We start from the raw sequence: 26,307 nt of genomic DNA, 5'->3' as shown, positions 1-26,307 counted from the left end.
AGTCCCTCTCCATCCCCACCGCACCCGGCCCTGCAACTTTAAAAGCATTTACCTTTGGCTTACACATGCTTGAAATGTTTACTGTCTATTTCCTTCAGGGTTAGAGTTTTCAGTCTGTAATCTACATAAAAGTTGTTCAGTTTTTTTTTCTGTACAAAGCCTGAGGGAAAACTATTGTTCTCCATCAAATACTGCAGGGTCTACCCCTCTTCCCCAAGCAGATACAATTACTTAAAACACACAACATGATCTTCTTTATTTAATTGTTTAATCAGTTTACATTCCACAACTGACAGATTATTTATTTTTATTTTTTTCCATGAACAAGTCATTTAATTACCAGACACTTTATTTCTTCAATCCATGGAAATACAATATTTCTGCCAATTTGAAAAAGAAAATTGCAAGATGCAGTCAGTGTCAGTGAAGTCCCCAAATGCTCTCTGCTTCCTCAGTCCTTGCAAAGTCACAGGAACCTGGCAATTTCCCTTTTCATCCCCCCCTCCCACTTCCCTGTTAAATTCACCTCTCAGAATAGCACAATAGTTTCAAGATCTGGTTTGGATCACCTTTCCTGTAATTAACTATGAGAAGGAACAGACAGTACAATAGATCTGATAAGATGTAGCATTCTTGTTAAGATTAAACAACACATTTATTCACATCGTATCAGAACAAATTAACATAACATTTAATCTTATTTTAGCACCAATAACCACAGGAATTGCTACCTCTGAGGGCAGAGGCGGTGTTGGAACCCTGCAGTACACATCATCCCTTGTCTAACCAATCAGAAAGCACTATGCAAATGAAAGGTAAATCAATTTATATTGACTGAGCAATAATAATCTGGTGGACCATAAACACTCCAGGTGTTTGAGAGTTTTTATGGCTACAGTCCCTGTCTAATGACCATATATAAAATGTACTCACCAAATCAGCTCATTCTCTTTTGCTCGGTAACACAGGGCTCAGGACGCAATATTTTAAATGAATCCAACCTTGTCATATTGGCTCTTTGAAATGCTTTGAGAATGCCCAGGGGTTGTCTGCTTGCATTTTATTCTGTTCTCTGCACTAAGACCTCACTTCCTGTCTCCACCCCGCTTCTGTCCCCGCCCGCCGAAAGAGGTTTCTTCAAATCTAAAGAAAGCCTTGGGGCAGGAGGGAGAGGTGGGCAATAGTGGACTGAGTCTGTAAGGGACAGAGCTTGTCACTGCCACCTCCTAGGAGACCCAGTCTGCCTGTGGCCACCGCTCTTTACAGCACAGCCCCTTTTAGCATTTAAGGAAAGTAAGGGATTGAGAAAACAGCTCCAAATATTGGTGAGATGCTATTAGCAGGTGACTGGACCAGGTGATAAGAAGTTGTGGAGATCTTTATTCTTGACGAAGAGAAGGCCCGTCTGCCCCTCTTTCCATCCTAAGATAAAGGACGTCTGGATAAGGGATAAGCTGGTGTTCCTACAGCTGAAGAAAGTGACTTGCTTTGGCCTCTAGAACTCTGACGGGTCATCGGGGCCATGCCCAGGGGCAGCACTGACCTTCTGGGGCAGATGTGATATGTATTTGACAAGCAGTGGTCCTCTCCTCTAAGCGGGTGAGCAACTTCCAGAGGCCAGGATGGCAGCCTGGACATTGCTCGTGTGTTTTCTACTCGGGGCCAACACCGACCTCCAGCATCTGCCTGCCATGAGATCTGTGTGACTCACAGGTAAGGGTGATTCCATTCCATCCCCTAATGAACAGTCTAGATCTTTGCTGTCCTACACGTCAGCCAGTGGCCGCGTGTGGTTATTGAACACTGGAAATGTGGCTGGTCCAAACTGAGATGTTTTCTAAGAGTAAAATTCACATTGGATTTTGAAGATTTCATTTGGAAAAAAAAAAAAGAATATAAGTAGCTCAGTAATTTTTATACTGGTTCCACGTTGAAATGATAATATTTTTGATATGGTGGGTTAAAATAGGTATTAAAATTAACCTCACCTATTTCTTTGGACTTTAAAAAATGGGGCTACTAGGATATTTAAAATTGCATATGTGGCTTGCATTGTACCTATTGGACAGCACTGTTCTAAACTGCCTTCCTGAAGCTGACCCTAGAGATGATCACTGTGGACCATCAGAGAGGAGAAAGGTTTGGATTGAAGGTGCCATGAAGGAGGAGCGGTTAGGTCACTGACCAAGCTTGGTGTGAATCTGGAGCAGCTAGTCTTCTCTATCCTGTGGGGAGGCAGCTCTTGGTGCTACAGGATTACCTGCCCCTGTTTCTCTTTTCTACTTTCTCTTCTGGGTGCCCTGCCTTTTGGGGATCCTTCTCTGCTGCCACGCTGAGGATGCCCTGTGATTCTGCCATTTCCCCTTCCAAAAGCTTTCTTTACCTTAACCTCGTCTGCATCTACCCCCGCACCCCACCAAGGCTTTCTTCATTCTGATTCGGTCGCGTCCCTTGGCCAGACTCCCTGCTTCTGATAGTACAAGCTGGGGTGGCAGAGTAAGTCATAGATTCCAAAGCAATTCACATACATCATCTCCTTTGAAACTCTACCTCCTACCCCAGCGCAGCAAAGCTCTGTCGGTAACCGCGGTAAAATGACATCATCAAAGTGGGTGGAAAGGCATCTGAGAATGAAAAGGTAGATAAAAGGCTTTGGACTCCAGCACACACTGGGTGTTAGCTCGAGGTCACTTTCCGAAGAGTGAAAGCGTGGGGGCGGGAGCAGCCAGGAGGGATTCTCCCAATGCACCTCCTGCAGTAAACACGGACCAGCACGGGCCTGAAGCCTCTCCAAAGATAGCAGCAGAACGGCCAGGGAGACTGGGAGCCCCAGGAGCCCCCAGCCCCGTTTGGCTGAGAGGACGCAGAGAGCTGGTGAGGTAACCTCATTCGCCCAAGGCCCCGAGTGAGCCAGTTTAATAGCCAAGGCTATTAATACCACCCCCAGATCAGGTCTCTGTGTTGACCTTCACCTTTCACACTTGGATGACTTGCTTTTACTTTTTGGAAAATATATTTTAAAGGTCCAAACCTTTAGAAAAGAGAGTTCCAAGCAGACACTCGTTGACTGTCAGAGAAACAACCAGAAAAAAAAAAACCAACAAAACTCCTGCGCCAATGGCTTCCCTCCCTTCAAATCCCAACACAGAGTTGGGATTTTAGGGCAGTCCACATAAGTCCTCAGAAAACCGAGGGCTACAGCAATGCATTTGTTTAATCTCAATTCCCTCCCCCTTATTTTCAGTTCCCACTTTTATTTGTACATTTTTACAGATAGTCTTGACTAGCAAAACAGTCACACCATGGGTGGAAAGGGGAAAGGAGGAGGAGATGGAGTTGGTGAAAGCTCTTCAACGTGAAAGGCATCATTACAGTCACAGCGACACAGACACACAGATACATTCAGGCTAGAAAGGGTCTACGGGCGACCCGGAAAGGAAGGGAAATGCGCAGCCAGGAGAGGACAGCGGGACACAGAGTTCCTCCAGGAACAAACGCCCGGTCCTTGGAAGTGAAGAGAGGGAGCTGCAATGGCTGAGGTTGGTGTCTGTCAGAGCGAGGCCAGGTTTGAGTTACTGCTGTGTAACTTACACCCAGTTTTCTGTTTCTCACTAGTGAACAACCATCCTCTGCGGTTGGGTGGTTCCCCCATCCCTGGCTGGGCTCCAACCATACTGGGAGTAGTGACCTGGATTTCCCTTGGAAAAGGTCTCGCCATAACACTTCAGCTGATCCACTGCAAAGTGGAAAGCATGCAGACCCTCTGGGAAATGCTTTCTTTTCTTGTTTAGAACCTAGAATTCAGCTTTTCCCAAACAGGATCACGCCCAGAACAACTCCTAGCGAATGCACCATCCGAAGGCCTTCCTGTAAGAACCCACGTGCTTTTGATGAAGCCATCTGCTTCACCAACGGCCAAGAGAAAGAAGATCCCAGTTCCTTGAAGCTCGTTCCCATCGTAAACTTAAAAGACCATTTAAAATGCCTCAGGGGCTTCCCAGGTGGCGCAGTGGTTGAGAATCCGCCTGCCAGTGCAGGGGACACGGGTTCGAGCCCTGGTCTGGGAGGATCCCACATGCCGTGGAGCGGCTGGGCCCGTGAGCCACAATTACTGAGCCTGCGCGTCTGGAGCCTGTGCTCCACAACAGGAGAGGCCACGACAGTGAGAGGCCCACGCACCGCGATGAAGAGTGGCCCCCGCTTGCCACAACTAGAGAAAGCCCTCGCACAGAAAGGAAGACCCAACGCAGCCATAAATAAATAAATAAAAATTAAAAAAAAATAAAATAAAATAAAATAAAATGCCTCAGAATCTGATTTGCCCCACCACTTGGGCACGGACAGCCAGAAATGACGTTAGGAGAATGGTAAAACAGTAAATAACTGAGGCCTCGACTGTGTGTCTTAACAGTTAACTGTTTTAGCTCACTTATGCCATTTGCCACATATGGTTTACTTATTCCATCACCTCTGGGAATAATAAAGAGGATTAAGAGTGCTCTTTGCAAAACTGGCTTTGGACACAAGGAAGGAAGGCTGGGAATGGGTAAATTAAGGAGCCGACTTCTCTGAGGAGGCTGGATGGTCAAATAAAATCTAGGTGCTTAATTTGGATAGTACAGTCCTGTTCAGTGGCCAAGATGACCCCTCGTTCTAGATTATCCTTTCCGCGGTGAGGCTCAGAGACCACGTGGAAAAATTCCATTCACTGGGGGCTTGGCCGCTGCAGGAGAATTTGAACAGTGCATAATTCATACACTTCATGTTTGCAAATCCCTTTGCAATTTCTTTGTCACCCTTAATATACCATGAGGTAAAGTGTTATCTCTATCCTCATTTTGTGGATGAGGAAGTTCAAGTATGGAGAATACACAGTGCCCAGAGTCACAAATGATTTTAGCGCAGAGCTGAAATGAAATGTACAGTAATTGCATTATACAAGTGTAGCTGAATTAGTGAGTTACTCTGGCTTCAGTGCTCTTACCCCTATCATTAGATTGATGTGGCACTCAAAAAAAAAAAAAAAAAAGAGAGAGAGAGGAAGGAGAAGGAAGGAAGGAGAAACAGAAAAAGGAAAGAAATCCCAAAGTTGGAATCTTTTAGCTCTGTTCCACCCTGCCCCTAAGCTCTGGCATTGAGCCTCTTCAAAGGCCTGTTTGCTACCTCTGGGGGCTCAGGGCCCTGTGCTCTCACTGCCATGAACATAGGGTCAACTCCACACAGACCAATGTAGTTCTGTGGTCATGGGCTGCACCCCTGGCCCCAACTGCCAACCCAGAGACAACCACTGATGGGGAAGTGTTGGTTATATGACAATCATGATGCCCAGAGCCATGGGATGATGAACAATCTTCTAAGGTTTCTTTTCTTTTGTATTTTATTTTTCTAATTTTCTACAATGAACATGTATTATTCAGGAAAAAAAAATCAAATAGCCAATAATAATGTAGTCTAAGAACTAACCCTAATGTTTAAGAAATATTTTGCACCATGGAGACATTGATGAAAAGAGGGAAAACCCAGCCCACCAAGGTGACCACGTTGAGCGAAACCAGAAACTTTTGTGACCATCAACTCAGGTGGTCTTGTTTAAAAATCTGTCCCCTTATTCTACTGTATAACAGCTGGAAGACAGCACAGAAGCCAAACCGGCTGTTAATGCACCAACTATTTCTATCTGTGGTGAAATCACTCCATGACTCATCATCTTTCCCTGGAAAGGGCTGGATGTGTCCGCGGGAAAGGTTCGTCCCTAGAGCAGAGGGGACATTTTCAGAAGAGTAGCTTCCCTTTAGCTACAAGAATCAAGCAAACATCCCACACATATCACACCAAAGATGACCAGAGTGTGTTTCTTCCCACTCCTTCCCCCCCAAAACTTGAAAATCAGTTCGTTAATGCTCTCAGAATAAGCCAGGTGAAGACAGAGTCAATTCTAAACGCCTCTGGGTGATGTACTTGATTCCATTATCCTGAATCTGAGTCAGGTGGGCAGCTTTGGAGACGGAAGCAGCACATCTTCCCATTTAACCAGGACAACTACACGTGGTTCTTTCATTTTAGACCTCTCGTGGTGACAGTGGATGAACATTAAGATGTGGGGCGCCGACCGAAGAGTCTCAGGACGTCTTCTTCCCTTATCGAAAGAGAGGCAAAGCATTGCTAGGTGAAACCACTCACTCCCAACAAGAGAGTATACCCAAATGGCACCAGGGCCCAGGGTGCTGCACATGGACGTGTGATTGAGGAAGGCTTTGTCTTGATTTGGTGCAGTTGTCGAGTGTTTGTGACTTTGTGATCCCTGAAATCGAAAGGGTGTTATCGTTGAAAGGCTGGGACTTGGAGGAGGATTGAAGCTGGAACAGGCACGTTTGAAATTTTTTTACGCTTTGATGCCAGGGAGTCACAGAACTCCTTATGAAACCTACAGCCACAGCAAACAAGGAAGGGGGCTGCTTGGAGTGGATGAGCCTCTCTAAAGACAGATTCCTTAACTATTTTAATGGGTCGTAGTTGATGCAGAGGGAAAGTGGAAGTGAGTGGACAGAAAGGAACAGAAATCAGAAGAAGAAACCAAAACTCTCAAAATGGGGGAAGAAATAGGACCTCTTTCTAAGGCAGACACCCCACTTCCTGAATCCCCAAGGTCCTAGGGCAGGGAAGGAAATAAAAGGCCCCGTGCTCAAGGTCGACTTTCACGGAGCTCAAAACACATACACGGTCATAGGCCTCGCCTGCACACCTGTAGGGATTTTGAACTTGACCTGGGGTGGGGGCTGGTGGGTGAGGCTGCTGACCTTGAATCCCGTCAGAAGGTTGGGTTCTACTCTGATCTGGGGTTAGCAAAGTCTGATGTAAAGACCCTCGAAGGTAGAGCCTCCTTCTTCCTTCTCCTCCCTCCCTGCCTTCTCTTCTTCCTCAGCCCTCACAGCACGAAAGCTTCAGTGACAGCTTGGAGTGACACGTCTTCATCTGGGGTCAAGTCCCTAGGCCGGAGGGATCAAGGTCACCAGAGCAGTTCTCCCACAGCCAGGACTTGCCATCTGTACAGGGCTTCCATCCTGGCCATGTGGCTGGGCTTTTATTGGCCCCGAGCAGGGTCAGACCCAGAGCGTGTGTGTCTGTATATTTCTGGCCCCATTTCCAAAGAGAGCAGCTCTAAGCTCCTGCTCTGCTGATGGTGAGTTGAGCCCAGGTGGTTTACTTCTTTCCTAGGGGTCCTCCTAGCATTTAGGAACATTTCAAAGGGATGCAGCAATCTGTGTTAAAGGTCTATTATAATGATTAGTAGTTGGAGAGAGTGGATGATCTATTTACGGCAAGCATGGGATTAGAAAAGAGGGTATAAATTACAGGTTGGTGAACAGTACTGGTTACTTAAGAAAAGTTTAAATGATTGATTACAAATTGCCCCATTTGGAATTTCTTTCCCCATTTTCCTACAATTGGGAAACAGCTGAAATTTGGATGTGGTCACAGAGAAGCCTTCTGCCCCAAACAGATGCCGGTGGACGCCCACCTCTCCCTGCTAGGCGGAGCCCAGTCAAGATGCTTGGAAGGAAGACACAATCTGAGATACTTCTCCTCACTTTTCCTGAAGCCCAAGTATGACCTTCCCCTGAAGTGGGAAATCTAACTTTTCAAAGCAAATTATTATTTTTTTTAATTCCCTGTACAACTGAAACACTGGGTTTTCCTGAAAATTATCTCCCTTCTCATAGAATACATCCTTTGTTTTAAAAATCATCCTTAGAAGTGCAATTAGGAGCTAACAGCATTTCCTGCCCCGTCATCTCCTATCTCCCCACGCACGGGGCACTCACTCACACATGAGCCTTTTTGCAGAAGCTGATCCGTGTCGCCAGCAAGGAAGTCTTGAGTAGTACACCGCACATCTGCGTCCAGGTACATACTGACACAAATGTACACAAAATGCACCAGAGAGATACACACACACAGAGACCCACACTCAGACCCATCCATGCACATCAGATGTCCTATGTGGTTGTGAATTACACGCACACACATAGTCAAAAAGAGCAGATGAGGAGAGAGGCGGGACTTGGAGCCTGGTGGATGGAAGAGGGAGAAGGGAAATGGTTCACAGGTGAGAAAAGGGGGGATCTGGAGGGGAGGCAGGGTAGAGGACAGATAGATGAAACAGAGGGCATGGCTGGGAAGGAAGGCTGCTGAGTGGGTGGCAAAGTTCCCAGAGCACATTCAGTTATGAAGCAACTGAATTCTCGGCTACACGGTTGACCCATGGCTGGACGGCTCGGGGGATTCTCTCCTTGCCTCCCCAGGGCTGCTCGGCCCCCGCGGGGTCACTGAGGTGACGGTCAGCTGCTGCTGCCCACTCTTGCTGGCAGACTCCTGTCCCCCCAGCTTTCACAACGCGCTGGCTGGCTCCAAAGCTCGCCAACCCCCTGCAGTGCCAATGCGCTCACCCGAGCCTGAGACACCAGGCCGGACGGAGGCCACCTCTGTTTGGGTGCTAGCCACCAAGATGGCTACCTGGGGTTCGAGGCCTTGAATACCAAGAGGAAAAGGAAGAAGATGGCAAGAGTCAAGAGTTCTCCATGAATTTACACAATATCATACAAACTGGAGTCCATGGGACATGGCGGCTCTCTCTGCAGGTGACCCATTTTCTTTCGTCTGTACACAGGTCACCCCTGCAAAAGGGGTGGATGTCCAGTGACAAAGGACAGCTTCTGTGATGGGAAGTGAAAGGTCTTGTCTGGTATATGGACTTTCCAACAGCAACAGAGGCCACTTTCCTTCTCCCTCTTGAACCGTATTCCCCCTCTTCGCTCATGGCTCGTGTACCCAGCTGTGTCTTGAACTTCCAAAATTAGAGGACTAAGTCCCATGACGTCCCAGAAATGGGATGTGAAGCACCACAGGTCCTCTGCCCAGTGGTTTTGTCCTTGGTTCTGCCCTCTGGGAATTTCAGCTGCACTAAAAATAACAGAAAAACGCAACACAAATGATAAAACCCCACACTCAGAAAACATCCACACACACACACACGCACACACACACACACACACGCACGCACACACACTCCAGGTATCTGAAGCTGCAAAACTGGCCCCCATAGAAGCCCGCCCCTCATGATGCTTCCTAGGTCTTGGGCCCTCCATCCTGGGCCATGAAACCACCACAAATGACAGACAACAGTCATAACCCACTATTGCCATTTAAAAAGGTGAAAAGAAAAAAAGGAAACTGCCTGAAGTTGTCGCATGCGTGCGCCCGCGCGCGCGCGCACACACACACACACACACACACACACACACACACACACACACACACACACACACACACACACACACACACACATTACAGCGTTACTCCAAGGCTCCGATCTTCCCGGGGAGTGCAGATGGGGTTCGGGGCAGGGCGGCCTCTTGCTTAACTGGGCGTAAGGCAGCTGGAAGGTAAGCCTGGGTTTTCTGAGCATCCGCTGAAGTGTCCTCTCATCGATGCGGATCTTGTCTCTCAGCAAGCTGTGCTCTCCCCCTTCCCACCTCCGGAACTTTGTCCAAAAGTTTGGCAGCAAAGAGAAAACTCCCTTCTCGGTGTGTTTCCTCTTCCACTTCTTGTGTGTCACTGGTCGGCCAGGAAGGAAATCAGAACGGGAAGGGCAGGAGAAGAAAATGGTTCTGGAAATGGCCTCAAAGATCTGGTTACATTCTATGAACTAAGAGCATTGTTTCTCTGATATGATCGGTGTTGGGGTATTGTCCCCTCCTGCCAGCCCAGCGGAGGGCACTTCCTTGTCTACACCCGTGCCGCCCCAGACCACGGGCACCGTCCCTTCCCAGCCCACCACCCCATCCTCGTGAGTGACAGCAATCGGGACTATCTCGAGTGGTGATGTCTTCAAGAAACCACGGAGCCAAAAGTTAAGAACTGATGGAAGAGCCACGTGATGGGAACGCCTTCCCCATCTCGGTGATGAGGCAACACAAAGTCCGACGAGATGCAGGTGCCTGAGCCAGCTCCACTCTGCCTTGGCACTGGCATCATCGTGATTGAGTTTTGTTGTATATATGTATATTATATATATATTTATATATATATTTATATATATATATATATATATGTATGGGTTTGTTTTTTTAGCACACTGTCCCATTCTCGGGTCTGGATTTGGGGCAGTTGGTCCTCGGGACAGGTTGGACAGAAGGGGCCAAGGTACAGAAGAATCCCGAGATTAGCGTGAGGCCCAGGCCCCCCCAAGCACAGAACATGGACCATCCGTAGCCATGGCTGATGTCGTCGGGGAGTCCATACAGGTAGCGTGGGTAGCGTGACAGCTCAAAGTTGATCCCGGCCACACAGGTGCACAGTGAAATGATGCAGAAAGTTCCTGGAGGAGAAGGGAAGAAACAGGGGTGGGGTAACAGAGAAGGAAAGGGAAGAGGAGAGGGAGAGAGAAAGAGAGAAGTGAGGTTTACTACATTTTCGATTTTCTTGAGTAGGAACAATGAGGAGATCCAGGTAAGAGTAACCTGCCAACGAGATCAATATTTGGAAATATTCATGGAGAGGGGAATAGTATCAAGGCTCCCTCATGCTCCAATAACTGCCCAGTCTTGCATAAACTCGGGGAGTCTCTCCTTTGGGAAAATACTAAAAATATATCACATGACAGTTTGTGTAGGGCGCAGTGAAGCAGGAGAGTATCTGGCTCATTTCTCGAAAGCCTTTAAAATTCACTGTCTTTCCTTGGAGACGCAGAAAACACCCCCCACTGCTACTTCTTTAAAGAGAAAAACATTTTTATTCTTTTCTTTTCCATACACAATGTCTCATACGATATTGGGTTTTCCTTTAATCCATTTACCAACCAGTCATCCAAATCCTGGAAGCCTTGTCCCGTAAGACGACATTTCCCAGCGTTTTCTGTGGAACACTAAGCCTAGGAGATAACTCCTTTACGACGTGGCAGCAGAGGCAATAACTCTGGGAAACTCTGCACGTCACTTCTCATCCACTAAGATTCATAATCCACAGTAACATAAGTTAACTTGTCCAGCCTAGTCTTATGAGGTATTTCACAAACTTATTCAATGACGCTCCTTTAAAAAAAACCATTGCTCAAATTAACCTCCAATGAGAAGGCTGCTACAAGAGATACAATGTTATCAAATAGAATTATAAGTCCACTTTTAGCCAATAGATATTTGATGTACCTAAAATGAGTTTAAGAGCTTTTCTGGATATTTGCTGTGTCTAATGTTTCCTCTGTCACTGCAGATAGGAGAACAATGGCCTGAAGAAGTAAAGTTTGGAAAAGGCTGGGTGGGGTCGATAGTACTGCAGGGGTCCAGGCACTTCAGTGGCTGTGATCTGTGTTTCCAAAGACCACTAAGTCAGAAGCAGAGCAGAGGGCAGTCCAGAGGCAGGGAGACCAGTTAGGAGCTGTAGTCAAGGGGAGAAGGAAGGAGGGGTCTGGCGAGGAGGGAGCAGGGCAGGACTGAATGACTGTTTAGTGAATAATGGCTGGTAGAGGCAATGGAAAGCAGTGAGTCAGGGGTGACCTGGGCACAGGTGCCGCATAAATAAAATTGTGTGGGTGGGAAGCATGTAGGTGTACGTATGTGTGCATGTGTGTGTGTTTGTGTGTTCGTGTACATGCTTGTGCACACGCGTGCAGCGACAGTCATCGTGTACAAACAGATATGGCACCATCATTACCTGGGAAAACAGTGGGGGGGGGGGTTACAAAGCACCCCGAGTCTCTCCTGCTGTGCCCTGGGGTTCAGACGGAATTCTAAGATGGTACCCAGGGTGGATTATGTCTCATCCCAGACTTTCTGAATCAGAATCTTCGGGAGAGGATGGGAATCTTTCCTTTTTAAAAGTTCCTCAGATGATTTCTGTTGATTGGCCTGGTGAGACCCTGTGTTCGGGCAGAGGTTCTTTGTATAACCTTGAGGCACAGATTCAGGTGAGGGAAGAAGCAGAGGGGGGCCAGAGGGAAGGAGGCAGCCTGTGGGACCCCGGCCAAGGACAGCGTAATGGCTTGGGAGTGCTAGAATTGAAGAAAGCTTCGTTTTGACACCAGTTCCAAAGAATCCAAACTCCAACAAACCAGAGCTGGCCTGCTTGGGCCTCAAGTACGCTTTCAATTTCTGGTTTAGAAACCTGAGTGCGCAATGACGTCATTTACTAAAATTTAGATTTAGGACAGGAAGAGGGAAAGAGAGAACGCACATGTGTGCATGCGTGCTGAGTTCAAATCTGAGCTGCCCTTGGGATGTTAAGGCACTTGGCACCGTGGGTCTGGAGCCTGGTAGTAATTTCTGAGCTAGAGATGTGGACTGAGTCATCATCTTATGAATTGAAGCTCTGGATGTGACTGAGGTCACCCAAGGGCTCTCTATAAACTGTACCCACATAGGATACTTTTAAAAATGGAGACATTTCTTCTCATCAAATTGTGTACAGTCTTCCTGATTAAGTGCAGTGATTTGTTCCGGGAGAGAAGGTCGGTCTCAAGGAAGTTTTGATCTTCCCAAGTTGCCAGTAGCTGAAAAAGCTTGATAGACACTATTTTAAGGGTGTTCTGCAAGCAGAGCAGACAGGACACAAAGATGTGGTTGATAAATGAAGACCTAATTACTTAATTACCATATGGACTTAATTACCTACCAATTGGAAATGGCCCAGCTTGTTGATAACATGCATCTTGTTGTCATGTTAATAGGGTTAGTTGGGATATCTTCCTGCCTTCACTTCCTGTCAGTTGTTCTGTGACTTTGGAACCTCTAAAGATTTCTGTGGTTTGTTAGCTCCCATCAATATTCCCACAGATGGGAAAAAACTTTAAGGGCTCTCACTTAAGATGGCCCGTTATGCAGGTCATCTGTGCAACATGTCAGGAAAGCCCGGTGTTGACAAAGAGGGAAGAGTTGGAGCAGCTTCCGTCAGCTACCATAGACACGGCTGTTTTCCGTTCGGAGCAAGGATTGATATTTTTATGTACTTCTGCACTTATAAATTCAAGTTTGGAAACGTGCATTCATAACGGGAAATACACACGGCAGGAGTACCAGAGCGTGGGGGGGTGAGGGGCACAGGCGCGCAAGGACCCTACCTGACCCAGCTTTGTGTCTCAGGTGATGAGCCCAAGTCTCAGACCTGTGGATTGGTGACCAACTGGGAAGGGTGGGGTGCAGAACTCCCCCTACCACCAACAACTCTGAGGGGTTCCCTGAGGAACTAATAGAGATTCTAAATGTCTCTGCTAGAAAGCATCCTCAATTAAAGGGCGGTAATAGATATTACAGCACGGGGGACTGCAGCCTCTTTCCATTCACCCAGAAGTACAGTGGTCCTTTGGGCAGGTATGAGGCTCTCCTCTCCCCTCAAGGAACAGGCCGTGGCCTGGGTCATTTTATTGCTCGGGAGCACTTATCGACTGGTGAGGGAGGATCCAAGAAAGGCAAACGTAATAATGCACGGTCACATCTTCTCAATAATTCCCCCCCATGGCTTGGGGTTTGAGCCTAATTCCAATCAGCCTCCAAGACTAACTGTAGTCACAGCTAGCAATTCAGTGAAAAGAACTGCCCAAGCCCTTGCCTTTGGAGCAAGGCTCTGCTGTGTGGCCAGAACTGGCTGTAACACTGGCTAGGCAAGTAGGAACAGCAGCAGCGCGGCTGTCAGACCTAAGTGATGTCAGGTCTGGGGAGGCAGGTTAACTGCAATGGGGCAGACGGAAGGGGACATTCCTGCGGCCGCAGGCTCCATGGTGTACCCAACAGCCAATCAGCAAATATCTGTTGAACTTCTATGTTTGTGCCAAGCATTATGCTAGATGTTAGGGGGATAAAAAGGAGAATAAGATAGGATCACTGTTCTTAAGAATTTTTAATAAAATCTAAAATAAAAAGATGAAAAAAAATCTTATAATCTCGCTGGGGATATGAGACAGACATAAATGAAAAGCTGAGGATGAAGTGAAAATAGCACCAAACTGGGGATTAAGAGACCCGAGTTTAGTATCAGCTCTGAATCTTTGGTCCCCTCATCTGTAAAATCAGGGAGCTGGAGCAGACAACTATAAGGTGGCTCCTATATTTAGCCATGTTTAGGAAAAGAAGGGCTAATACCCAGAAGTAAATGGTAAGAGACAACTATGCCGGGCCAGGGAAGGTTTCCCAGAGGAAGCAGTGTCTTGAAAAATGAACAGGGTGTCCGCAGGCAATAAAGAGAAGGGGGTCCGCACCTGGCCTGGAGAGCATCCCTCCTTCAACCCCAGTGCCCCAGTGTCCTAGGTCTCTAAGCCTGAGTCGAGAAGGCATGTCCACATCCCACACTCCCATCGTGCCTCTAACTTCCGAAATGCTCACTGCTGCCATCCTGGTCAGGCTTCCATCATCTCCCACAGAACCTCTGTAACAGATCATTGGTTCCCTGCCTTCTTCTTCCAGTGATATTAAAAAAAATTTAAATCCCACCTTCCTTACCCTGCCTGTATGGCCTTACCTGAGTGGACGCTTCCTACCTATCTGGCCTCATTTCTCAGCTTGACCCCCATACTCCCTGTACTCTAGCTAAGAAGAATGGCCTTCTTCTTGAGATCTTCTGGGATCTCAACTCAAATGACATCCTCTCAGAGAGATCCTTCCTGACCCTCTCCTAAAGTAGTCCCTCCTCCAGTGGTTTTCAAACCCTGTTCGATGGAGGTGCCTCAGGAGCTGCCACTGGGAAAGGAAGAGGGAGTAAAAGAGACCCCCAGCCCTCTCTCCTCTCTTTGGCCAGAATAGCCCTGCTTTGATCTGTTTCCACGTGAAATTTCATTTGATCTAAACATTTTTGAAAAGCACCAGCCTTGTCCATTCACAAGGGGACCATAAGGCATGTCATTATAGGAACTGTAAAGCTTTGGACAGCAAAGTGCAATGGCTCTTCTATTAGTTTCAAGTCCATGCCTTTGGCAGAAATAGCTAATCCATCTCAACCCTCATTCCTGCTGGGCCTGGAAGGGGCCTCAGACTCCTACTCAGCCCAGCCCTCCCGGCACCCAGCCCCAACTAGTCAGTTGCAGCGGGCTGGAAGGAGAAATGACATCTAATTACCTTTTCCGTGCCAGGACTCTCACACATTTGGACTCAGAGCTCAGGAAGTCCAGTTAGATGAGACCACACCACCCCATGTGCCCGCAGCCCAAGAGCCGGTGCTAACAAGACCCACTGGCATAGAGGGACCAGTGTCCTCCAGACCCCTCTGGTGTCCCTATTTGCAAACTCCACCTGTGAGCGGGAAGGCATGGCCAAGGAGTGTAATGAACTCTGCAAACATAGATGCTTCCTTTTGATTCAAACACAGCACCTGCTTCCTTGGATGACCATCCCCACCTGGAGCTCTTTCAGGAATCAAACCCATGATGTCACCTGGCAACCCATGGTCCAGCCCCAGTCACCGGTGTCTGCGTGTCCCGTCAGCGCCCAGCTGGAAGGGGCGAGGGCTGTGTGGTGTTCTGGGATCCCTGGCCGCACGCCCGCCGGCCGCCCCCCCACCCCTCCACTCCAGGCACCGCTGAGGCTTGAGTGAGGGCGAGACAGAGAAAAGAGTTTCCATGCCCAGCCGGCCGACTTCTTGTCCCAGCACCAAATACAGCATCTTCACCCACCTCCTCGCGTTGCTGCCATCTCTAATTAATGTTTCTCTGGTTGCTGAATATTAGATTCCAGTTTTCTCCCCACTTTTAGTTTCTTGGCTGTTTGACAACTTCCTCCTGCCTGGATGGATATCTCTTCCCTGAGTTTCCAAGCTGCCCCTTGATCCAGGCTTGGTTCCCCCCCTCCCTAGATGTCACTGTCTGTCTCCCCCTTTGTCTTTTCAGACTTGGGGCTTCCATTCCTCATCTGAACCCACATTCCATGCTCTTTCTGGCCACTTCACCCTCTCCTCTGATTTGAACTACCACCAGAACATGAGTGATTCATAGGATTATGTGGTAGTGTGTGGTATCACATATTATGTAATTCTGCGTCCCAATCCCCAGGGACACGGTACGTTTGAGGTACTCCCTGGCTACACACAGGATTTCCAGTGCTTCCCCCATAACCCCCAATTCCCTTCAGTTTCCGACTTTTTTTTCTTTCTAAGTCTTGCTTCCCTAGAAGGGTGATCAACCATCCCAGTTTGCCTGGGAGTTGGTGAGGGTAGAGGGTGTGTCCCTAGTAAGTGTGACTTTTGGTCCTAAAGCTAGAAAGACCTGGGCTAAGCAGTACACATTGGTCACCTTCCTACACGTTCCCTCCTGCCCTGCGCTCTGGGGCCAATCGGTGATACTGCAATGACTACAAAAATTAATCCTCGCTTGTAGGTTACAGAAAACCTAAAGCCTTATTAACCCAGTGGAAGCACAGAAACTTGGATCCCTGGGTATGTTGCCACGTTAAGAAATGCCAGGCCAGGAGAGCATTGTTTTGGGGCAGTTAATTCTTCTGCAACCTTGAAGTGTCACCAGGGAGCACTTAATCTGCAACCCCAAATGGTTCTATCCCAGTACCACCTGGTAGGTTGATTACCAAGATATTTTTAAGCTGATATTCAGAGTTTTGGCATTAACCACTGCTCAGCCCACTTCCGAGCAGTGACTGCAGGTACGTAAGGCGGGTGAGATGGGGCCTCCTACGTGGCCGCTGCTTCAGCATCCACAGGAGGGGAGGGGAGAACGCGTCTCCACTTCTTTCAGGGACTGTTGGAGGAGCCACGCGGTAAAACCACAGCCACGGACCCCGTGGAGAAACAGCATCAAAACCGTGGTCTCAGGCAAGGCAGCGAAGTGCTCTTACTAATTCAAGAAGCCATTGCCTAGGAAACCGAGGGCCTCAAGAAGGTTCTCACAGGAATCCAGGGCGGTCACATATTGTGTGCAGAGGCATTTTCCCAAATAGCTATTCTTTCTGTGACCAAGTTGTACCCAAAACTTCACTGGAGTACAATTTCTGCAGCTTTCCAGGGCCAGAGATCCATCTGTGTGACATTTTCTGCTCTTGGGAATAAGGAGTGACGCCTGCTTATCCCTGACCCTCACGTGGTGCCTTGTTGCTATGGTGGCCAGAGGGCCTCTGTCCCGACCCCAGCCCCACAGGTCGCTGCAAAGCTGTCTCTGCAGAAGTGCCCTCGCGGACGTGTGTGTCAGGGAGGTCAGGAAGCAGCCCAATCCTCTCTGAGACTCTCTCCCTTCCGCCTCCTCTGATCTTTAAAACCGTAAAGAAGCAAATCGGCAAACAGAAAAAGGATCCCTCCTCCTTTAACAGTGGTATGCATCCCAGGAAGCTGATGTATACAAACCCTTCCTTTGCTTAGATTAAATGCCTCAGCAGCATTTAGCTCTTGATAGCACTTTATAGCTTTGCTCAGACCTGCATGGAATATAAATTACTGTTGAATTATACACCACTGCATCAGCGGCAGCCAGCAGGCAGGTCACATGGGGCTTCACAGCCAAGGTGCCTTAGGGGTTCACTGGGATGAGGCAGGGGGTGGTGACAGGCTCTGGGGGAGAACACACTGCAGGGGATGGGGCCCTGAGTTAACACAAAACCATCCATCATCCTGCAAACTCTGCAGATGCTCTAGGCGGTCATTGCATGAATGCCACCTCACCCGCAAGGCAAGCGGCTTTTGTATCCCCGAATCTGTGTCTGCACACTGCAAGGCTGGTCTACGTCCGGGCATGATTATGCCACAGTAATGCCACATCCTCAGCTCAAGCGACGAAAGGGACTCGCTGGTTCAAATAGGTTGGCATTGACTCTAAAGAAAAAGCCTCCGCGTTCCTATCACAGAACACGGAGTCGCATCCCTTGGTTTTCCATATCTCCAGGGTAGCCACCAAACCTGGAAACATGGGTGTCATGGACTGAATTGTGTCCTCATAAAATTCCTATACTGAAGCCCTAATCCCCCCAATATTTCAGAATGTGACTGTATTTGGAGATAGGGCTGTTAAACAGCTAATTAAGTGAAAATGAGGCTCTCAGGATGGGCCCTAATCCAACGTGACTGGTGTCTTTGTAGGAAGAGATTAGGACACACAAAGAGATATGAGACAGCTGCGTGCACAGAGGGAGGACCACATGAAAAGGCAGCAAGAGGGAGACCACCTGCAAGGCTGCGAGACAGGCCTCAGAGGAAGCAACCCTGATGACACCTTGATCTTGGACTTCCAGCCTCCAGAACTGTGAAAAAATGAATTTCTCTTGTTTAAGCCACCCAGTGTGTCGTATTTTGTTTTGGCAGCCACTGCAATCTGATACAACAGGTGAATATATAATAACTGGCTTATTAACAGAACGTTACAATACATGATAAAATAAGGCTATGTCTCCAGACTTTATGGCTACCTGTAACAAAAACAGGCATCTAAACACAGCCGTACAAAACAATAGCTGCTGGGCGTCGTGTGGCTTTTTCTCCATCTCATCGACGCATCTACGCTTACTCGCCCTCAATCCCCATCACGACACTTATTCTTCTGGGTGTATGTTAGATTTGATCACAAGATCACTGGCCCAGGTGACCTCTACATCCAAGACTGAGCCTTTTCAAACTCGGGGAAACACCTAAAGGGCTAAGCCAATGGAAGAGAGCATCAGTGGGTTCAAAGGTTGTGATGGGAATTTACTAAGGTCAAAGCGCCACTGTCCAGTCTCTTTGACTGGACTCTGCCATTTCCATCCTTTACCCAGTCTGCACAGAGCCCCTGCCGCTATCCTGGCAGTTATCCTTTATGGCCCAGTCCAAGCCCCGAATGGCCCAAGAAGTCTTCTCTGAGTATGCCCAGCACCAGATAAATCCACATTTTTTTCAGAAGCCCTAAAACTTTTCTGGTCTGGAACAGGCAATCTGACAATTAGCTATAGGAACCTTCTCTTGTTCTCTGTTTTAGTTTGTGTTCAGCTAGACTGTAACTTTCTCCAGAATTGGTTACGGTAGTGGTGTCTCCTTTCGTATTAGATACAGCACTGCCCAGTAAATCCATATCACTGGAGGAAATGGATTTCTGGGCTATGGAGCTTTTAAATGAAAATATGGGCTTTGAAACCCAGAAGGGAATGAAGGCGATATCCCGGCTGGCCCTCCCACCCTCCTTTCTCCTAAATCGTTTTGCGGTTGCTGAGGTGTTTTTGTGTGCGTGCGTGTGCGTGTACCTGTGTGTGCGTGCACGCGTGTGCCCACACAGGTACATGCCTATCGACCTTGCGTTTCAATGGGTACCCTGGATTTCAGGAAGCATTTTTATTTTTAGGGAAATTCAGCATCAGAATAATACCCTCTCCGCAGGATTATTTTGAAGAGCGATAATAATAAATGTGAAAAGGCTTAGAGAAGTTAAAATTGCTTTCTATATGTAAGGTATGATGTTAGAAATGGAAAGCTTTAAGTGAGGGAGAAGAAAAATTGTTCTGGAAGACAAGAAAAATTGTGCTTGCTGCTTTTCACCTCCATCACCCGCTCCATTCTCTCCCGGCCCCGTCGCAGGGCAAGTGCCAAACCAGGAAGCACTTGCTCTCAGCGGAGACCAGAGACAGTGCTCACTCAGGACCCTTCGTTCTGTGGGCTTTGTTGGCACTCCAACCACGGAATTTGGAAGATCTCAAAATACACTTCTGAGACCCTCCTTGGTAAGGGAACTTATCTTTGGGCTCAGGTTTCAGCATCCATTGGGGGTTAGTTACATCATGACATCGCTGGGTTTGCAAAGAAGCCCGTGGCTCAACCAGGATGGGTAAAAGGAAGCAGCCCTAAGAGAAGGGTTGGGAATAGCTAGGTGACATGAGTTGGGGACCTTTTGTAAGTGCTGTTGAGGCTCTGACCGTGGTTCCCCTGGAATGTAGAGGCAACATTTACAGCTATCCCATTTATTAAATTATTATAAAATTCATTTATTAAACACCTATTGCCTAGTGGACCGTGAGAGCTATTTTTTTGTTTTGTTTTGTTTTGAGTCTACACAGTACACTTTCCCTTCTTTCTTCTTTTGTTAAAACACCACCCCCATTGTTTCTCCCGGGGAAGCCATTCTGTGATCACAAGGGTTAATTCAGGCAGAGGCAGCTGACTCAAGCCAAGCCTCAGTTTATGTATCTTCTGTATCTCTTGAGGTTGCTGTGAGATTACATATATTTATGTAAATCATATATGTATATGCATTAATATATATATACACACACATCATATAAATTATATAATTCACATCATAATCCCAAATTAAATAATTTGCTGAAGGTCCCAAAGTATAAGGAACAGAGCAAATATTTGATTTCGCTGTAAAGCCTCAAACTATTTGATTGTGGAAACATCTGAGAACTACACATCACACTTGCTTCCACTGGCCCCATTAAAAAACAATATCCCCCAGGGGAAGCAACCACTGGCCCACTCCACTCTTGCCCACCTGGCCTTGGATATTTCATGCTTCAGGGAATGAAAAGTTGGGAACATCTGAGCCTGGTGGTCTGTGGTGAGCTAAGAGCTTTCCAAATAGGGCAGGAAAGAGAGTTCTAGAGAGGAAATGAATCAAGAGTGCAGCATCACATTTTTCTCAATGCGAATTTTTGCAGTTTTCTATCCATCTGGGCCTTGGTTCAGGGCTGGGAGTTAGTGGATCCAACTGGCGTCTTAACTAGACTAAGAGTGGCACCTACAGCTGTGCAGAAAGGAACATTCTCAAGCTGTGAATAGTGAGCTTCCAAGTGTAAGGCCACTTAGAGCATGCCATATTCCTGCCCCTGCTTCTCTTTTCTCTCCTTCTCTTTCTAGGCCAGCACTTTCTGGTGGACAACAAGGGTCCATGGAGAAAACATTGAGAACCTTTAGGGCAGAGGGCAATCTTGCCCTGGGCTTCTTGCTAGGGACAATGCTTGAAGTCATACAAAACCTCCTGCAGACCGTATCTCAGATACTACAGCTCTCTGGTTGGTCTAACATTCATCTTCCTAAGTGGATACAAGGATTTTGCAGAGAAAGCCACATCACCAATGCCACCCCCACCTCCCAAAGCCAGCATGAAGCCCAATACAAGCAAATCTATCATTATGTTTGAATTCCTGTCTTGGTCATCATAAGGCTCTCGTGGCCCGCCCAGAGGTCCACCAAGTCAGCCTGCACCAGCTTCCTGGGAGGAGAGCTGCTACTGATGGGGATGTGGCTTAGTGGAAAGACAACTTCCACCAAGAATCAGAAAATCCAGGTTCTGGTCCCATTCTTTCCCATTAAGTGGATAAACCACCTCACCTCTCTTGGCTATGATCAACCATAAAATACAGGGGGTAGGACAAGATCTCTAAGATCCTTCCAATTAAATGATCCTGTGACTCTAGGTATTGGGACAAAAAGGTACCATTCTCTCTGAATTGTTCTAGGACCTGCTGTCACTTATTCTGTCAAACATGAGCTGCCTGGAGAGAAGATACTGCTTCTCACCTCCTGACATGCACAGAAGGGCTGGTGAACGAGACCATTAGATGTCATTACTTGCCATCAGTGTGCATATGAGGCTCAGCTCAAAACTGCCCTGATTTGAAACATGGAAGGATTGGGACCCAGCTGTTTAAGTGTCTGGAAGAAATTGGCTCCTGTAAGAAATCTCTCTGGCTTCTGCCCTATCTGATCCAAGCCAATGCCATGTTCATTAGCAGAGGAAGACGCTTGGGGTGGTAGCCAGAAGATCAGGAGAGTCTACCACCTGGTTTGGTTTATGTTTCCATATGCCTGGCACATTTGTCAGCTTGGCCTGGCCTTTCTTTGAGATGAAAACCTGTACCCAAGTGATTCTGGCATGCTGTCACCTCACCACTGGGTCACTGAACACATATATAGCTTTATATGGATCAAATGCTTATATATACTATTTTTAATAGGGTAGGCATTGTCCCAAATGCTTTACAAATGGTAGTTCTTTGAATCCTCAAAGCAACCTTATGAGATTTAGATGGGGAAAGACACAGAGAGGTTAAGTAAATTGCCCAAGATCACCAGCTGCTCTGTACTGGAGCCAGGATTCAAATCCATGCTTTTGCCACTTGTTATGTCTTCTCTCATTCCAGCTATTTCACGTGCATGTGTATTGTCTCTGGAGCTGGACTGTACACAATGCAAGCAGAGAAGCTCTTTTCCTCCTCAATAGGGCCCTATACACAGTGGCGTTGAAATCAGATTTATCCACTAGATGGTGAGATTGGGAGAAGAGGCCCTATTGTTATCAAACGTGGTCCTGAGGAGGCTCTGGGTGCCCCTCAGACTCAAGGCTCAGTTAATAAAATCTCGTGGCTGAATTCTCCAGAGAACTAGGAAACCGTATCACAACCGTACGTAACTTCACTCCTATTTGTGTTGGGTAAAAGGGTGACTTCCTGTAGAGGGACATGAGTTTTCTATGAGGAGCAGGATGGTGTGGCCGAGGAAGGAAAGGAATCAAGATCAGAGCATTAACTCTCTTTCAATAAGACTGTTTGTAGCTTCCCAGGAGGCCAGAAACCAACCCCAGTGGGCAGAGTAAGCTGGTGGTCAGACGACCCAAAGGAGCCCGCTACGGACCGCAGCCCATCAGAGGGCTCCTCCCCACACTGCTAATGGCTCGTTAGTGGGCCTCTACCTAGCAATGCTTTTAGCTTCACTTTTGTCTGGGAGATTTAGGGAATGATCATTATTCACCCCTCTTCATTTTCTGAATTCAAACTCTGATAAGAAGAGAGTCCCAGAAAGGAGGTAGACAGGATGGGAAATACCAGCTTTCTTACTGTTGAGGCAAGTGTGGCAACTGTGGCTTGGCCCCTGGCCACAATCAAGCTCAGTAATACTTCCCCCCCAAGGCTGACATTTTAGGATGGTTTCCCCAAGGGAATGTTTGGGTCTGCAGAGCAGATACACTCACCCAGAAGTGACTCACACTGGTGGGCCAGAAAAAGAAAGGGATATAGGCCTCCAACCTGGCCTCCTGATGCTGGCCTGAGCCTTGACCCTGAGAATACTGGCCACCTGGAGGAGCAAAGCACGGGCAGAAGATCCACATGTTGCTGGGCTCCCCAAGCTTGGCCTCCTCTGACCTCACCAATCAGAGAAGTCAGTCACCTCTTCTCCTTTAGAAGTAGGGCCTTATAAGGTAGAGTTGGTACCCTTCTAAAGAGAGGAGAGAAGTTTCCTACTTTATGGACCCAGAAGGGAATGCTGAGATAAAGAGAGAATGCCATCCAATTTCCCTTGGCCGTACTAACTCAGGGACCCTAAAAAGCTGTGACCCAGAGGATTCCGGGAAATGTGATTTCAGTAGAACTTGTCTGAAAATGTTGAGAGCTGAATTGGAAGGGATATTTTAATTAATTATCATTTAAAATAAACTGTAGCCTGGGAGTGTGGTGGAATGTTTAAGGGATTCTTAGGTTTTGTTACGGGGGCAGTAGGAAGGACACAGCTATTGGCATTTCTTCCTCCACAGCACCAAAATTATGGGGTCAAATATCATACTAAATTTATATTTAACTTGACACAAAGCTGCTTAAGCATTTTTTTTTTTAAAGATGAAAGGGGAGAGGGCAGACAGCAGAAACAGGAAGAACTACAATCCTGCAGCCTGTGGAACAAAAACCACATTCACAGAAAGATAGACAAGATGAAAAGGCAGATGGCTATGTACCAGATGAAGGAACAAGATAAAACCCCAGAAAAACAACTAAATGAAGTGGAGACAGGCAACCTTCCAGAAAAAGAATTCAGAATAATGATAGTGAAGATGATCCAGGACCTCGGAAAAACAATGGAGGCAAAGATCAAGAAGATGCAAGAAATGTTTAACAAAGACCTAGAAGAATTAAAGAACAAACAAACAGAGACAAACAAGACAATAACTGAAATGAAAACTACACTAGAAGGAATCAATAGCAGAATAACTGAGGCAGAAGAACAGATAAGTGGCCTGGAAGACAGAATGGTGGAATTCACTGCTGCAGAACAGAATAAAGAAAAAACAATGAAAAGAAATGAAGACAGCCTAAGAGACCTCTGGGACAACATTAAACGCAACAACATTCGCATTATAGGGGTCCCAGAAGGAGAAGAGAGAGAGAAAGGACCCAAGAAAATATTTGAAGAGATTATAGTCGAAAACTTCTCTAACATGGGGAAAGAAATAGCCACCCAAGTCCAGGAAAGGCAGAGAGTCCCATACAGGATAAACCCAAGGAGAAACACGCCGAGACACATAGTAATCAAATTGGCAAAAATTAAAGACAAAGAAAAATTATTGAAAGCAGCAAGGGAAAAATGACAAATAACATACAAGGGAACTCCCTTAACGTTAACAGCTGATTTCTCAGCAGAAACTCTACAAGCCAGAAGGGAGTGGCATGATATACTTAAAGTGACGAAAGGGAAGAACCTACAACCAAGATTACTCTACCCGGCAAGGGTCTCATTCAGATTCCATGGAGAAATCAAAAGCTTTACAGACAAGCAAAAGCTAAGAGAATTCAGCACCACCAAACCAGCTCTACAACAAATGCTAAAGGAACTTCTCTAAGTGGGAAACACAAGAGAAGAAAAGGACCTACAAAAACAAACCCAAAACAATTAAGAAAATGGTCATAGGAACATACAAATCAATAATTACCTTAAACGTGAAAGGATTAAATGCTCCAACCAAAAGACACAGGCTTGCTGAATGGATACAAAAACAAGACCCATATATGTGCTATCTACAAGAGACCCACTTCAGACCTAGGGACACATACAAACTGAAAGTGAGGGGATGGGAAAAGATATTCCATGCAAATGGAAATCAAAAGAAAGCTGGGGTAGCAATGCTCATATCAGATAAAATAGACTTTAAAATAAAGAATGTTACAAGAGACAAGGAAGGACACTACATAATGATCAAGGGATCAATCCAAGAAGAAGATATAACAATTATAAATATATATGCACCCAACACAGGAGCACCTCAATACATAAGGCAACTGCTAACAGCTATAAAAGAGGAAATCGACAGTAACACAATAATAGTGGGGCACTTTAACACCTTACTTACACCAATGGACAGATCATCCAAACAGAAAATTAATAAGGAAACAGAAGCTTTAAATGACACAATAGACCAGATAGATTTAATTGATATTTATAGGACATTCCATCCCAAAACAGCAGATTACACTTTCTTCTCAAGTACGCATGGAACATTCTCCAGGATAGATCACATCTTGGGTCACAAATCAAGCCTCAGTAAATTTAAGAAAACTGAAATCATATCAAGCATCTTTTCTGACCACAACGCTATGAGATTAGAAATGAATTACAGGGAAAAAAACGTAAAAAACACAAACACATGGAGGCTAAACAATATGTTACTAAAGAACCAAGAGATCACTGAAGAAATCAAAGAGGAAATCAGAAAATACCTAGAGACAAATGACAATGAAAACACGACGATCCAAAACCTATGGGATGCAGCAAAAGCAGTTCTAAGAGGGAAGTTTAGAGCTATACAAACCTACCTCAAGAAACAAGAAAAATCTCAAATAAACAATCTAACCTTACACCTAAAGGAACTAGAGAAAGAAGAACAAACAAAACCCAAAGCTAGCAGAAGGAAAGAAATCATAAAGATCAGAGCAGAAATAAATGAAGTAGAAACAAGGAAAACAATAGCAAAGATCAATAAAACTAAAAGCTGGTTCTTTGAGAAGATAAAACTGATAAACCATTAGCCAGACTCATCGAGAAAAAGAGGGAGAGGACTCAAATCAATAAAATCAGAAATGAAAAAAGAGAAGTTACAACAGACACCACAGAAATACAAAGCATCCTAAGAGACTACTACAAGCAACTCTATGCCAATAAAATGGACAACCAGGAAGAAATGGACAAATTCTTAGAAAGGTATAACCTTCCAAGACTGAACCAGGAAGAAACAGAAAATATGAACAGACCAATCACAAGTAATGAAATTGAAACTGTGATTAAAAATCTTCCAACAAACAAAAGTCCAGGACCAGATGGCTTCACAGGTGACTTCTATGAAACATTTACAGAAGAGCTAACACCCATCCTTCTCAAACTCTTCCAAAAAATTGCAGAGGAAGGAACACCCCCAAACTCATTCTATGAGGCCACCATCACCCTGATACCAAAACCAGACAAAGATACTCCAGAAAAAGAAAATTACAGACCAATATCACTGATGAATATAGATGCAAAAATCCCCAACAAAATACTAGCAAACAGAATCCAACAACACATTAAAAGGATCATACACCATGATCAAGTGGGATTTATCAC

General features: G+C 46.4%; 1 protein-coding gene across 5 annotated transcripts in view; it reads right to left on the bottom strand.

Annotated features, from left to right (window-relative positions):
• Positions 1–231: 231 nt before the first annotated feature.
• TMEM178B (transmembrane protein 178B) overlaps positions 232–26,307 on the bottom strand; it is a 366,100-nt gene continuing 340,024 nt past the window's right edge. For 3 of the 5 annotated variants that reach the window (XM_082400374.1, XM_082400376.1, XM_082400378.1), the window contains 2 exons: positions 9,345–10,378; positions 232–8,961 (listed from right to left, as the gene is read on the bottom strand). In XM_082400374.1, coding sequence (XP_082256500.1) covers positions 10,128–10,378 — 251 coding nt within the window. In that variant the 3' untranslated portion in view covers positions 232–8,961; positions 9,345–10,127. The remainder of the gene's footprint in view (positions 8,962–9,344; positions 10,379–26,307) is intronic. The other 2 variants (XM_082400375.1, XM_082400377.1) reach the window with 2 other exon arrangements.

Source organism: Balaenoptera borealis (genome assembly GCF_965194805.1).
Source record: "Balaenoptera borealis genome assembly, chromosome: 7".
Taxonomy (NCBI): Eukaryota; Metazoa; Chordata; class Mammalia; order Artiodactyla; family Balaenopteridae; genus Balaenoptera; species Balaenoptera borealis.
The sequence above is the reverse complement of the archived record's forward strand: the minus strand, read 5'-3'. Positions and strand labels throughout refer to the sequence as shown.